This window comes from Onychostruthus taczanowskii, unplaced genomic scaffold (genome assembly GCF_017590055.1).
Source record: "Onychostruthus taczanowskii isolate IOZ18803 unplaced genomic scaffold, ASM1759005v1 scaffold269, whole genome shotgun sequence".
NCBI lineage: Eukaryota > Metazoa > Chordata > Aves > Passeriformes > Passeridae > Onychostruthus > Onychostruthus taczanowskii.
In genome coordinates this window covers 1-15446 of record NW_024500006.1, presented here as the reverse complement: position 1 = coordinate 15446, position 15446 = coordinate 1, and the positions used below count along the sequence as shown (strand labels likewise).

Here is a 15446-nt window from a genome sequence, read left to right as displayed (position 1 = left end):
CTTTCTTTTTTTCCACAAAGTTGAAAAGACCATTTCACGTTTTTTAAAAACCAAGATAATTAAAAGTAGTTTGTAGCTTTGTTTGTAGTTTTTCAGTAAAATAGACGAATCCATTTACAATTAGCTTACGACACTATAGGGTGTCAAGGAGCATTCTGGTTTTCCGGATTTCTTTCCTCAGTCGGTATTAAACTGTGAAGTAACGTGGTAATTCCTCTAGTTGAACCATTTTAAAGAGTCAAATGAGTGATGACAGAAAACAATAAAATCTACTTGGAACTCCCTCGGGTGAGTGTGCTTTCTCGAGATCACTTGCCACCGTCATCGCCAACGAAAAAGCCAACTCAATAGCAAGATTTCGGGAATAAATCCGTGTATCTGGAGTGGAATTTATGCAAGGGAAATCAGAACGACCTGAGAAATAGGATGGTCTCAGAAGTCGGAGCAAGGTAGAGGAGTTTTTTTCTGAGCGGAGCTGAGGTCTGAGATGCTGCCTTCAGCCCATTCCCAAAGGCTCCCAGCAGGAGAAGTCATAAACTGCGGGAACAATCTCTGTCCATTCCGAGAACGACTTTGGCGATTCCTGCTGTGGTTAAAAGACCACCTCACCTGGTGGCAGGACCCCTGTAGCAATACATGTTCTAGCTGAACAACCGGAGAGTAATTTATTCAAAGCGTTCACACTGGGGGCAAGGGATGGGGAACCAAAACAAAAGGAACAACCCAGCTCTAAATAAACTTAATTTTGAAGTAGAAGGCAAACAGAGGCTTTGATCATTCAAGCAGTGGCCATACTTCAAATACGGTTGTATGGACATTTAAATATCTATGCTTTGACCTAGGAAGAGAGAAAACGAGCCGTTAATCTCTGCTTTCCAGGCTTTGTGGTGGGAAATCTTGGAATCCTTCTGCAGATCGGCCGCCTGGTGCCGCTGCTGACCGCGGGAGCTCCGCGCAGCTCCCAGTTCCGCCGAACCCGCGATTCGGGCGGGCGGGCGGGGGGGACTGCACCATTTCGGGCTGCTCCGCTCGGGGGTCGGCAGGCTGTATCGGCAGCTCCATCCAGCTTACAGGAGAGGAGATCGGGTCTCTGGAAGGGAATGAAACCGAGGAAGAGCGTGGAACCGCTCCCGGGGCGAGCAGGCGCTCTGATCCTTGTCCTCTGCCTCTCGGGGATGGGAGCAGAAACCGCTCGGTACTCTGTGCCCGAAGAGGCGGAGAGAGGCTCTTTTGTGGCGAATATCGCTAAGGATTTGGGACTAACCGGTGAGGAATTATTGGCTCGTCAGGCTCGAGTCGTTCCTGAAGGAGAAAAGCAGTATTTACAGCTGAACCAGCACACCGGGGATTTGGTGGTGAGAGAGCAAATGGACCGGGAAGAGCTGTGTGGACAGAGCGAGCCCTGCTTGGTGCGCTTTCAGGTGCTGCTGGAGAGCCCACTGCAGTCCTTCCGAGCTGAGGTAAGACTCACCGATATAAATGATCATGCTCCTGTGTTCTTAAACAAAGAGATTGTTTTAAAGATCTCGGAGTCGACAGTGCCGGGGACTCGTTTTTTGTTGGAAAGCGCTCATGATCCAGACGTAGGGAACAATAGTCTTCAGCATTATAGTATCAGCTCGAACGAGTATTTCTTTGTCTACACCCGGCGGCGGAGTGACGGCAGGAAGTACGCAGAGCTGGTGTTGGATCGAGCTCTGGATCGGGAGCGGCAGGCAGAAGTTGCTTTCAGCATCACGGGTGTGGATGGTGGGACTCCACCGCGGTCTGGCACAGCTTTAATCCTCATAATAGTCCTGGATATAAACGACAACAGCCCAGTATTTACTCGAAGTCTGTATAAAGTCTCCGTAATGGAAAATAGCTCACAGGACACCATAGTGGCCGTAGTGTCTGCTAGCGATTCAGACGCAGGAACGAATGGGGAAATAGTGTATTCCATCGTTCAAAATTCAGAGGAAAATTTCGAGACATTTAAAATAAACCCAAAGACAGGTCAGATTCGACTTAAAAAGGCTTTGGATTATGAAGAAACAAAAACCTACGAGATAGACGTTCAGGCCTTAGATGGAGGGGGCCTGTCCACGCATTGCAAGGTGGAGGTGCAGGTGAAGGATGTGAACGACAATGCCCCCGAGGTGATCGTCACCTCGCTCACCAGCACCCTCTCAGAAGCCGCCCCGCCGGATACCGTGGTGGCCCTCTTCAACGTCAGGGACCGGGACTCGGGGGACAATGGCAGGACGACCTGCGAGCTGATGGGAGAGCAGCCCTTCAGGATCACTCTGCTGGCAGCCGACGCGTACGCGCTGGTGACATCAGAGATGCTGGACCGGGAGCAGGTGGAGGAATACAACGTGACAGTGCGAGCTCGAGACGAGGGCTCCCCCGTCCTCTCGGCATCCAAGAACCTGCTCGTGCGGCTCTTTGATGTGAACGACAACGCACCCACCTTCACACAGGCCATTTACACCATGGTGATGAGCGAAAATGAGCCCGCGGGGAGGAGCCTGGGCCGCCTCAGTGCCACGGACCCTGACGCGGGAGAGAACGCCCGTGTCAGATACTCGCTAGTGCCGCCACTGACAGGCACCCTCACCGCGGCATCATTCGTGTCAGTGGACGCGGAGAGTGGAACTGTCCGGAGTTTGCGCCCACTGGACTACGAGAAGGTCCCTGCCTTGGAGGTGACAGTGCGCGCAGCCGACGGCGGCTCCCCGCCGCTCAGCGCCCAGGCCGTGCTGCGCATCGTCGTGCGGGACGAGAACGATAACGCGCCCGTGCTGCTGCACCCGGCCCCCGACAGCAGCGCGGCCGGAGAGCTGGTGCCGCGCTGGGCACCCTCCGGCTACCTGGTGGCCAAGGTGGTGGCGGTGGACGCGGACGCGGGGCAGAACGCGTGGCTGTCCTACGAGCTGGCCAAGGCCACGGAGCCGGGGCTGTTCCGCGTGGGGCTGCACAGCGGCGAGGTGCGCACGGCGCGGGCCGTGACAGAGAGGGACGCGGCCCGGCAGAGGCTCATCGTGCTGGTGCGGGACCGCGGGCGGCCGCCGCGCTCTGCCACTGCCACCCTTGCCGTGGCACTGGTGGACGATTTCTCCGATGCCTTCCACCAGCTTGGCCACGATCCTGCGAGCGGACAGCAGCCGCAGATGGCCGAGGAGGAAATGCTCACCACTTACCTCATTGCCTCCTTGTGCTGCGTTTCATCCCTTTTCCTCTTGTCCGTCCTCGTCTTAACGGCGAACACCCTCTGCAAAGCTCGCGTCCGGGCAGAGCTTCCTCCTCCCTCTCCCAGATGCTACGCGGACGGAGATTTCGCCAGCGACGGCTTGGGCGTGGGCAGCACGGGCACTCTGTCGCCGGCTTACCGCTACGAAATGTGTATGACCAGCGGCTCGGGGAGGAGCGAATTCCGGTTCCTAAGACCCATCCTGCCCAGCCTTCATAGCAATGCTGAGGCGGGGCTGGACAAGGACGAGGAGCCGCTACGACACTCGCAGCCTGCCTGCGACCGGGAAGCCCAGGCGGGGAGAACAGCCACTCCTCCGTTTTAGCCGCAAGGCTGGCCAGTAGGCGTGCGCGTCCCTGCCTGAGCCGTGCTGGAATGCGATTCCCTTCCCCAACTTCATCCTGAGATTCCCCACTAGTTGTAGTGCCGTTCGCTGCTGTTATAGGCGTACTCTCCCTGCTTAGACTCCAGGCCAGTTTCTCCTGCCGTGGAAGGCAGCTCAGTCCCTCCGAGTTCAGCATCCGATTCATGCTTCCCTAGAAAATCCTTGTGCCGCTCTTGCCACGGCGTTTCTCGGAGGGTGCATACTCGCCTGTCGCTAGACGACCGCGCACCAAGCCGCAGGCTCGGGACAGCAAGGGGCGAGGACGGACGCGGAGGAACTGCCGGTGATGCTCTGGTACCAAGACTCCCCCAAAACGAGTCCCTAGCATTTCCCTTCCCAGAGGATGTGTCCTACCGCAGGAGGCCCAGCTCGTGAGCGCGGCTCCGCGGGCCGGGGCGAGCGGCAGCGCGGGCTGCGGGCGGCGGCGGCTGCAGTGCCAGCGCGCACCGCTGGGTGGTGCCCTCGGCCAAGGCGGCGCCGAGCGGCTGCGGCAGCGGAGGCGGCCGAGCCCGGAGCGGCAGAGCCCGAGCGAGCTCGGCCCGGCCCGGCCCGGCCCAGCCCAGCCCAGCCCAGCCCAGCCCAGCTCAGCTCAGCCCAGCTCAGGTCCTTTCAGCTTAGAGCAGCCCAGCGCAGCCGGGCGGAGGTGGCAGCGGCTGCGGCAGCGAGCGCTGCCCCGTGTCACCCGCTGCCGGGACACCCCGGCTGCGTTACGGAGCGCCGGCCGCAATCGCAGAGAGCGAGCGAGGGAAGGCGCCCGCCCCGCACTTCGCCGCTTTCGGCGGGGAATCGCCCGGGACACCCGCCGGCAGACCCACACCGGCCGCCGCCGCCGCGCCATGGCGCTCGCAAGGCAAGTGCTTTGTCTCTCTGCTTTCCTGTCGCTGCCGCTCGCTCGCGCCGAGCCCATCCGCTACTCCGTAGCCGAGGAGGCGGAAAGCGGCTCCCTGGTGGGCAAGCTGGCGGAGGATGCGGGGCTGACGCCGGCGCAGCTCTCGGCTCGCCGCGCCCGCCTGGTCTCGGAGGACGGCCGGCAGCATTTTCGCTTCGAGCGCGCCTCCGGCCGCCTCGTCGTGGCGGGGAGGCTGGACCGGGAGGAGCTGTGCGGCCAGTCCGCCACCTGCATGCTCCCCTTCGAGCTGCTGCTCTCCAGCCCCCTGCAGTTCTTTCGGGTCGAGGTGGCTCTCGAGGACATCAATGACCATTCTCCCGTCTTCCCCGAGGATCGACTCACTTTTAAGATCCCTGAAACAAGCGAATCGGGATCACATTTCCCGTTGGAGGAGGCTCAGGATCTCGATATTGGCAGCAACACAGTTCAGGCGTACAGCATCTCTCCCGAGAACGAGTACTTTAGTGTCTCCTATGGGACTGGGATTACTGGCAAGAAGTATCTTGAATCTGTTTTAGAAAAGCCACTAGACAGGGAGAAGCAGGCAGAGATGGATTTAACTCTCATTGCTGTAGATGGAGGCTCTCCTCCCAGGAGTGGGGCCACCGAAATCCATGTTGTCATTCTAGATGTAAATGACAATGCCCCTATATTCACACAGGAAGAGTACAAAGGACAGATTCTGGAGAACATGCCAGAAGGCTCTGTGGTACTGACTGTGCTAGCAAGTGATAAGGATGCAGGAGTTAATGGGGACATTTCCTATCAACTCATCCAAGCACTAGGTCAGAGTGACTCAGCGTTTGTGATTGATCCCAAAACGGGTGAAATTAAACTCACAAAGCCTCTGGACTTCGAGGCAGCAGAGCATCATGAACTCCTGGTGAGGGCCACAGATGGAGGGGGCCTGTCAGCAATCTGCAAAGTGTTGGTGGAGGTGGTGGATGTGAATGACAACGCCCCAGAGCTGGTGGTCAGTTCCTTCAGCAGTCCCCTCCCGGAGAACACAGTGCCCGGCACGGTGGTTGCCCTGTTTACGGTCAGGGACCGGGATTCTGGTGCCAACGGGAAGATCTCCTGTGCCCTGGAGGATCAGCTCTCCTTCTCCCTGCGGCCAGCCTATAAGAATTACTATGAGCTGGTGACAGTGAGCGCGCTGGACCGCGAGGAGACGCCTCAGTACATCCTCAGTGTCACGGCAGCAGATGCGGGCTCGCCTCCTCTCACCAGCACGCAGACCTTCACCGTGGACATCTCGGATGTCAATGACAACGCGCCCGTCTTCAACCAGACCTCCTACAGCATGTACGTGCGTGAGAACAGCGTGCCCACGGTGTTTGTGGGAGCCGTGAGCGCTGCAGACGCTGACGTGGGGCTCAATGCCAAGGTGACCTATTCCCTGGCCCCAGAGCAAGGGGCAGGGCGGGCCTGGTGCTCCTGCATCTCTGTGGACTCGGAGAAGGGACACGTGTTTGTGCTGCGGCCCCTGGACTACGAGCACTTGAGGCAGACCGAGGTGACGGTCAGTGCCTCTGACGCGGGCTCTCCTCCCCTGAGAGCCAACGTCAGCGTGCGCCTGGTCGTGCTGGACGAGAACGACAACGCCCCGCTCGTGCTCTACCCAGCCCAGGACGGCAGCCCGGCCTCCAGTGAGCTGGTGCCCGTGTCGGCCGAGGCGGGCTACCTCATCAGCAAAGTGGTGGCCGTCGATGCCGACTCGGGGCAGAACTCCTGGCTCTCGTACCACCTGCTGAGGGCCAGCGACCCAGGGCTGTTTTCCGTGGGCCTCCAAAGCGGGGAGGTGCGTCTGAGGAGGCCGGTGACAGAGAGAGACAGCGTGAAGCAGAAGCTCGTTGTCCTGGTCAGAGACAACGGCAAGCCCCCGCTGTCAGCCACGGCAGCTCTGAGCGCTCTGCTGCTCAAGGACTTCTCAGACGTGCGCCTGCCGCACAGCAGCCCGGCCACCGAGGATCAGGGCGGCTCCCTGACCACCTACTTGATCATTTCCCTGGTCTTTGTCTCACTGCTCTTCCTCATCTCCACCGCAGTCTTGGTCGCTCGCAAGGCGTGCAGGAGGAAGGAGCTGAAGGCTGGCCCTGTGCTTTATGCTGCCGACACCTTGCAGAGCGGCCTGGCCGATGCAGCCGCTGCAGGGACCCTGCCCCGCGCCTATTGCTACGAGATCAGCCTGACCACGGGCTCGGGCAACAGCGAGTTCAAATTCCTCAAGCCCATCCTGCCCAGCCTGCCCCCTCAGCACTGCGCCGTGGGCCAGGGCCCGGATGAGGAACAGGATTTCCCCAGTGTCCCTGTCAGCACCGAGGACATGGCCCCAGGCAATGCTGGGGCTCTCTCTGCGGGACAGTTCAACGCTCTTTCCTTTAACTAGCTGGGGTCTGCACAGACAGAGGTTTCAATACTCATGGAAGGAGGGGATCCAGGCTGATACTTGTGATAGTGATTCATCCAGAGTATATCTGTATGTGTGATTGGTTTAACCCATTTCCTGCATATTCTATTCAGAATTAACATCTACCACTCCTAAATCTATTAGAGAAATAAAAGATGCCAAGGTTGTCTCAAAGCCCATCCTGCCCAGCCTGCCCCCTCAGCACTGCGCCGTGGGCCAGGGCCCGGATGAGGAACAGGATTTCCCCAGTGTCCCTGTGAGCACTGAGGACATGGCCCCAGGCAATGCTGGGGCTCTCTCTGCGGGACAGTTCAACGCTCTTTCCTTTAACTAGCCTGGGTTTTGTGGAGTCAGAGGTTTCAATAGACATGGAAGGAGGGGATCCAGGCTGATACTTGTGGTAGTGATTCATCCAGAGTATATCTGCATGTGTGATTTGTTTTACCCATTTCCTGCATATTCTATTCAGAATTAACATCTACCACTCCTAAAGCTATTAGGGAAATAAAAGATGCCAAGGTTATCTCACTAAGTTTGTTATGGGTTTCTGCTCTGCTATGGCCATTTTGCAGTCTCCGCTATTTTCTGCTTTCTCCTGCTATCTGTCAAGACAGAGGATCTTTTTATTCTGAGGTTTAGAACAATGTCACTGTTGGCCATACAAATAATATCCTCACTGAAATGCGAAAAGGCCCTTTTTGAGCTTCAGGAAAGTAAGGAAGTTGTGGCTATTGAGTCACTGTATTATGTGTGCACTGGGGCTTTACTTCCCTGGGATCTGGATGTCCCTTTTAGAGATGTGAGCTCTGTGTGCAGACAGTGAATATCTGCAGATGCTTCAGAATTATGGCCTGGTGAAGCAGGGGGCTGCTCCCACCCAGCCATTGCAGCACAGGCCATGCCAGCTCAGCAGGGAAGGAGGTGTTTGGATCTTTTGGCAACAGCAGTCTCATCATCCTACTCAACACACAGTGTTAGGGTAGACTGCACCTGAACAGAGTTGTAGAAACATGTTAATTGTTGTTGAATGCATTGAAGGAAAACTCCATAAATACTAAAAGCTAATTATTGAGAGGAAGAGTAAAGAAGAACTTGAAAATAATCAATGAGATTGGTCTTTTCATTGTTGCTCCTGAATCCCAAGGCTTCTTAATGGGACTAGAAAGCTGTCCCTGCATGATTTTCTGTGTTTGTGTCAAAGCATTTGAATTCCCATGTTTGCTCTTTCTCCACTGCAATGGACTGAGTACTGTGCTGAGCCTGTCCCTCTAGAGAAGGACTGCCACCCCATCTAGAATAACTGGTTGTTTGAATGATATCTGTGATGCATGAAATAATCAGAAAGACTCCCTGCACTGTGACGTGCTGAAGTGATACAGTTTAACATTGTATATCGGTATAACTGTGGGATTAGAAACTGAAAAATTGTCTTAGACTGAAATAAATAGAACACTTGACTTCTTTAGTGGAGACAGAATTTTTTTAGAGACATTAGAACTTGAAAATAATCAATGAGATTGGTCTTTTCATTGTTGCTCCTGAATCCCAAGGCTTCTTAATGGGACTAGAAAGCTGTCCCTGCATGATTTTCTGTGTTTGTGTCAAAGCATTTGAATTCCCATGTTTGCTCTTTCTCCACTGCAATGGACTGAGTACTGTGCTGAGCCTGTCCCTCTAGAGAAGGACTGCCACCCCATCTAGAATAACTGGTTGTTTGAATGATATCTGTGATGCATGAAATAATCAGAAAGCCTCCCTGCACTGTGATGTGCTGAAGTGATACAGTTTAACATTGTATATCGGTATAACTGTGGGATTAGAAACTGAAAAATTGTGTTAGACTGAAATAAAGAGAACACTTGACTGCTTTAGTGGAGACAGAATTTTTGTAGAGACATTACTTCTGGGAAAGCGTCGTCAAGGCTTTTCAAAATTCTGCGAGTTGCTTTCGCGCTGTGTCCCTTGTCTGAAGCAGTGTTGGGTGGGTAGAGTCCCTGAACGTGGAGATGCAGCCGGGAGAGTGTTAATAGGCATGCCCCTGCTGTAACCATCTGCCAGTCTCTGCTATGTTTCTTCTGCTGAGGCATGGGGCTCTGTCCTCCTGGACTCCACGTTGTCTTTGGGCTGGGCCAGGGCCCGGATGAGGAACAGGATTTCCCCAGTGTCCCTGTCAGCACCGAGGACATGGCCCCAGGCAATGCTGGGGCTCTCTCTGCAGGACAGTTCAACGCTCTCTCCTTTAACTAGCTGGGGTCTGCCGAGTCACAGGTTTCATGGCCCATGCATGTAGGCGATCCAGTCTGCAGCATGTGGCAATGATTCCTCCAGAAAAAATTTTTATTTTCAATTAGTGTAACCAATTTTCTCCTAATTCTATTTCTAATGAATATCTGCCACTCCAAAAACAGTGAAACAAGTCAAAGAAGCCAAGGTTCTCTGATTTAGTTTGTCATGGGTTTCCATTTTGTTACTGCAATTTCTAATGAGGTTTAACTACATGGTTTGCGCTCACTCACTCAGCTATGCCCCTGTTTCTCTTGGTGTCTGAAAAGACTGAGGAACATTTTATCCAGAGGATTAAAACCATGCCTGGCTGCCGCACAAAGTATATACTCACTGATAAGGAAAAAGCACTTTTTGCCCTTCAGGAAAGCAAGGATGCCATGACAGCTGAGTCACAATATCATGTGAGCACTAGTTCCTTTCTTCCTGGGATTCTGGATGCCTCTGTCTGAGATGTGAACTCTGTGTGCTTTGCTTTCTTGTCACTATGTTTGTACATGCAGACATTGAATATCTGCAGATGCCTCAGTAGTGCTGCCTGGTGGAGCTGGGAGTTGCTCCCACCCAGCCACAGCGGCACAGACAGTGCCAGCTCACCAGGGAAGGAGGTGATTTGGACCCTTTCAAAAGAGCAGTCTCATCTTCCTTATCTAGCTTACAGTAGAGCAACTAAATGCTCAAAAAAAAATCTTCCTTTTGCTTATAAGAAGGGTTTGGGTGTTCTGTCACCTCAGGATTGCCTCGGAAATGCAGCAGCACAAACAGTGTTAGGGTAGACTGTAATTGAATGGAGCAGTACAAACATGATCATTGTCTTTAGCTGCATTGAAGGAAAAATCCATAAATTCTACAAGACATTTATTGGAAGGTAGAGTCAAGAGGAACTTAAAAAAAAAAAAAAAAAGACATTAAGTGTGGTCTTTCCAGCTTTGATCCTGAATACAAAGTTTATGAAGGGATTGGAAAGCTGTCCCCACATGATTTTCTCTGTTTGTGTCAGAGCATTTTCGTTCCCATGTTTGCTCTTTCTTCTCTGAAATGGACTGAGCACTGTGCTGAGCCTGTTCCTCTAGAGAAGGACTGCCACCCCATCTAGAATAACTGGTTGTTCGAGTGATGTCAGTGATGCATGAAATATTCAGAAAACCTCCCTCGCACTGTGATGTGCCGAACTGATACAGTTCAACAGTGTAAATTGGTATAACTGTGGGATTAGAAACTGAAAAATTGTGTTAGACTGAAATAAAGAGAACACTTGACTGCTTTAGTGGACACAGAATTCTTTGAAGAGACGTTCTTTCTGGGAAACCTTCGTCAAGACCTTTCAAAACTGCCCGAGTTACTTTCGCACTGTGTCCCTTGACAAAAGCAATGTTGTGTGGGTACAGCTCCATAGTGTGGAGATGCGGCCGCTAGAGTGTTCATTGACATGCCCGTGCTGTCACCACCGCCCTATCCCTCTGTGATTTCCCCAGCTGAGGGATGAGGCTCTGCCCATCGGGGCGGAGCCTCGTCTTTATGCTGCCCTGGTTACCGCGGCGCTCCGTTCCCGGCCCCGGTGTCTCGGTGGGTTGAATCCCGGAAACAAGCGACCCCGGCTCTCGTTTCCCTTTGGAAGGTGCTCAGGATCTCGATATTGGCAGCAATACAGTACAGAAGTACAAAATTGCTCCCGAAAATGAGTATTTCAGTGTCTCCTATGGGAGTCGTACTGAGGATGACAAATATGTAGAACTTGTTTTGGAAAAGCCACTAGACAGAGAGGATCAGGCAGAGATGGGTTTCAGTGTCATTGCTGTGGATGGGGGCTTTCCTCCTAGAAGTGGGACCATCGAGATCTCTGTTATCATTCTAGATGTGAATGACAATGCTCCCTTATTCACACAAGAGCGTTATATTGCAAAGGTTCTGGAGAACATGCCAGAAGGCTCTGTGGTTCTGACTGTGTTGGCAACTGATCCGGATGCAGGAGTTAATGGGGACATCTCATATCAACTCATTGAAGTGGTTGGTCACAGTGAGTCAGCATTTGTGATTGATCCCATAGCTGGTGAAATTAAACTCACAAAACCTCTGGACTTTGAGGCAGGTGACACTCACGAACTCCGTGTGAGAGCCACAGATGGAGGAGGCCTGTCAGCAATGTGTAAGGTGTTAGTGGAGGTGGTGGATGTGAATGACAACGCCCCAGAGCTGGTGGTCAGTTCCTTCAGCAGTCCCCTCCCTGAGAACACAGTGCCCGGCACGGTGGTTGCCCTGTTTACGGTCAGGGACCGGGATTCTGGTGCCAACGGGAAGATCTCCTGTGCCCTGGAGGATCAGCTCTCCTTCTCCCTGCGGCCAGCCTATAAGAATTACTATGAGCTGGTGACAGTGAGCGCGCTGGACCGCGAGGAGACGCCTCAGTACATCCTCAGTGTCACGGCAGCAGATGCGGGCTCGCCTCCTCTCACCAGCACGCAGACCTTCACCGTGGACATCTCGGATGTCAATGACAACGCGCCCGTCTTCAACCAGACCTCCTACAGCATGTACGTGCGTGAGAACAGCGTGCCCACGGTGTTTGTGGGAGCCGTGAGCGCTGCAGACGCTGACGTGGGGCTCAATGCCAAGGTGACCTATTCCCTGGCCCCAGAGCAAGGGGCAGGGCGGGCCTGGTGCTCCTGCATCTCTGTGGACTCGGAGAAGGGACACGTGTTTGTGCTGCGGCCCCTGGACTACGAGCACTTGAGGCAGACCGAGGTGACGGTCAGTGCCTCTGACGCGGGCTCTCCTCCCCTGAGAGCCAACGTCAGCGTGCGCCTGGTCGTGCTGGACGAGAACGACAACGCCCCGCTCGTGCTCTACCCAGCCCAGGACGGCAGCCCGGCCTCCAGTGAGCTGGTGCCCGTGTCGGCCGAGGCGGGCTACCTCATCAGCAAAGTGGTGGCCGTCGATGCCGACTCGGGGCAGAACTCCTGGCTCTCGTACCACCTGCTGAGGGCCAGCGACCCAGGGCTGTTTTCCGTGGGCCTCCAAAGCGGGGAGGTGCGTCTGAGGAGGCCGGTGACAGAGAGAGACAGCGTGAAGCAGAAGCTCGTTGTCCTGGTCAGAGACAACGGCAAGCCCCCGCTGTCAGCCACGGCAGCTCTGAGCGCTCTGCTGCTCAAGGACTTCTCAGACGTGCGCCTGCCGCACAGCAGCCCGGCCACCGAGGATCAGGGCGGCTCCCTGACCACCTACTTGATCATTTCCTTGGTCTTTGTCTCACTGCTCTTCCTCATCTCCACCGCAGTCTTGGTCGCTCGCAAGGCGTGCAGGAGGAAGGAGCTGAAGGCTGGCCCTGTGCTTTATGCTGCCGACACCTTGCAGAGCGGCCTGGCCGATGCAGCCGCTGCAGGGACCCTGCCCCGCGCCTATTGCTACGAGATCAGCCTGACCACGGGCTCGGGCAACAGCGAGTTCAAATTCCTCAAGCCCATCCTGCCCAGCCTGCCCCCTCAGCACTGCGCCGTGGGCCAGGGCCCGGATGAGGAACAGGATTTCCCCAGTGTCCCTGTGAGCACTGAGGACATGGCCCCAGGCAATGCTGGGGCTCTCTCTGCGGGACAGTTCAACGCTCTTTCCTTTAACTAGCCTGGGTTTTGTGGAGTCAGAGGCTTCATGGCTCTTGGGAGGAGGGGATCTAGGCTGATACATGTGGCAATGTTTCCTCCAGAATTAATCAGTGGTTGCACTTTGTTAATCCATCTTTTTTCATATTCTCTTCAGAATGAACACAGCTATCCCCTCTAAAGAACAATGATGGGGGTAAAAGGATCCAAGGTTCTCTCACTTATTTAGTGATTTGTTTCAGCTCTGTTACTGCCATTTCTGACAGGTTTTATGTATTTTGTTAGCATTCACAGCTATGTTCCTCTTTGTCTTGCTCTTTGAAAAGTTGTAGGATGTTTTTATTCTGACCTTTAAACAATGGCACAATTGGCCAGACAAATCATATCCCCACTGCAAAAAAGCAAATAAAAGGCAAAAAGCCCTTTTTGCGCATCAGGAAAGCAAGGATGTTGTGAGTACTGAGATGCTATGTCACGTGGCGCTAGACCCTTTCTTCCCTGGATTCTGGATGTCTCTGCCTGAGATGTGCTCTCTCTGTGCTTTGCTTTCCTGTCGCTGTGACAGACAAGATATACTTGTTCATTCAGACACTCCATATCTGCAGATGCTTCAGCAGTGCTGCCTGGTGAAGCAGGGAGTTGCTCCCACCCGGCCATTGGAGCACAGGCAGCTCCAGCTCAGCAGGGAAGGAGGGATTTGGGCCCTTTGACAACAGCAGTCTCGTCTTTCTTAAAGCAGCAAGAAAATGCACAACAAAACCTTCCTTTGGCTTACAAGAAGGACTTGGGTGTTCTGTCACCTCAGCATTGCCTTGGAAATACAGCAGCACAAGCAGTGTTAGGGTAGACTGTAACTGAACTGAGCTCTACAAACATGTTCATTGTGATTGAATGCATTGAAGGAAAAATCCACAAATACTGAAACACTATTATGGGAAGGTGGAGTCAAGAAGTGTTGGGAAGGATGAAAGTTTGACAAGAAAGTCTCACAGATATTTATGCTTGGCAGAAAGGTTTTGGAATGTAGACTCTGGAGAATGAGTAGAAATGAAAGCAAGTTTTGATATAGAAGTAAAGAATTGCTGAGCCAGTATTTCAGGATAACAAAAAGGCAAAGGGTATGTTAGTTAGAAGTGGGTTTTTATGGCTTAGAGCAAAGCATAAACCCACTTCAAACAGAAGATGTTTTTACCAAGCAGAAAGATAGCACAGGCAAACAGACTTGTAGACATTGCAAGTGGAAAAAAGGTCTCAGAAATTTCCACTGCAATAAAACTGAAGAACAACTTCTAGCTTAAACTGTAACTTTTAGTGGTTGGATATTAGTAACAGGAATATGGTAATTATAGTAGTTATGATAGGTTGTAGATAAAAGTTAAGATATAGATTGATTCTTATGTATTAAGATGCTCAGCAAAGAAAAGTATATAACGCATTGGAACCAAAATTAAAGGGTCTTTGGGCTTGTCTGGAGCTGGAGGCAACAGCTGTAGGCAGAGCTTCCACTGGCCACGAACCTGGACTGCTGAAACATCTTCAATACAATAAACTGCATTTTGAAGAACCACCTGGAGTCCTGCAACTCTCATTCAGGCACTTACTAAGAAGAACTTTAAAAAAAAAAAAAAACGACGCTCAGAGTGGTCTTTTCATTGCTTTCCCTGAATCCCAAGACTACTTGATGAGACTAGAAATCTGTCCCAGCATGATTTTCTGTGTTTGTGTTAGAGCATTTGCATTCCCATTTTTACCTTTTCTCCTCTAAAATGTACTGAGCACTGTGCTGAGCCTGTTCCTCTAGAGAAGGACTGCCAGCCCATCTGGAATAACTGGTTGTTTGAATGATGTCTTGGATGCATGAAGTACACGAAAAGCCTCCCTCATGCTGTGAGGTTCTGAAGTGATATGCTTTTATGTTGTAAATTCCTGTAAATCTGGGATTAGAAACTGAAAAAATGTGTTAGACTGAAATAAAGAGAACACTTGACTGATTTAGTGGAGACAGAAAGCTTTGAAGAGACGTTCTTTGTGGGAAAGCCCTGTCAAGACTTTCCAAAATTCTGCGTGTTATTTCTCAGTGTCGCTTGACAGAAACAGTGTTGTGTGGGTTCAGTGCCTGAGCGTGGAGATGTATCCGGAACAGTGTTCATCAGCATGGCCGTGCTGTAACCATCGTCCTATCTCTGTGCTGTTTGGAAACGAGCGAGCCTGGCTCTCGTTTCCCTTTGGAGGTTGCTCGGGACCTCGATATTGGCAGCAACACAGTTCAGGCATACAGCATCTCTCCTGAGAACGAGTATTTCAGTGTCTCCTATGGGAGTCGGACTGACGATGACAAATATCTTGAACTTGTTTTGGAAAAGCCACTAGACAGGGAGAAGCAGGCAGAGATGGGTTTCAGTGTTATTGCTGTGGATGGGGGCTCTCCGCCTAGAAGCGGGACCATCGAGATCTCTGTTATCATTCTAGATGCAAATGACAATGCTCCAGTATTCACGCAAGAGCGTTATAATGCAAAGATTCTGGAGAACATGCCAGAAGGCTCTGTGGTTCTGACTGTGCTAGCAACTGATCCGGATGCAGGAGTTAATGGGGAAATTTCCTATCAACTCAATGAAGCAGCTCACCAGAGTGACTCAGCATTTGTGATTGAT

The 15446-nt window shown here is 52.6% G+C and overlaps 2 protein-coding genes across 2 annotated transcripts; both read left to right on the top strand.

The window, feature by feature from the left end:
- The first annotated feature begins 1100 nt into the window (after nt 1-1100).
- Nucleotides 1101-3557, top strand: LOC121337407 (protocadherin beta-16-like). Its single transcript, XM_041407494.1, has one exon. The coding sequence runs from the start codon at nt 1101-1103 to the stop codon at nt 3555-3557; it is 2457 nt and encodes an 818-aa protein (XP_041263428.1).
- Nucleotides 3558-4328: 771 nt separating this feature from the next.
- Nucleotides 4329-12829, top strand: LOC121337408 (protocadherin beta-15-like). Its single transcript, XM_041407496.1, has 2 exons — nt 4329-6894; nt 10777-12829. Exons 1-2 carry the CDS (start codon nt 4454-4456, stop codon nt 12812-12814), a joined length of 4479 nt encoding a protein of 1492 aa, XP_041263430.1. The 5' UTR covers nt 4329-4453; the 3' UTR covers nt 12815-12829.
- Nucleotides 12830-15446: the final 2617 nt, after the last annotated feature.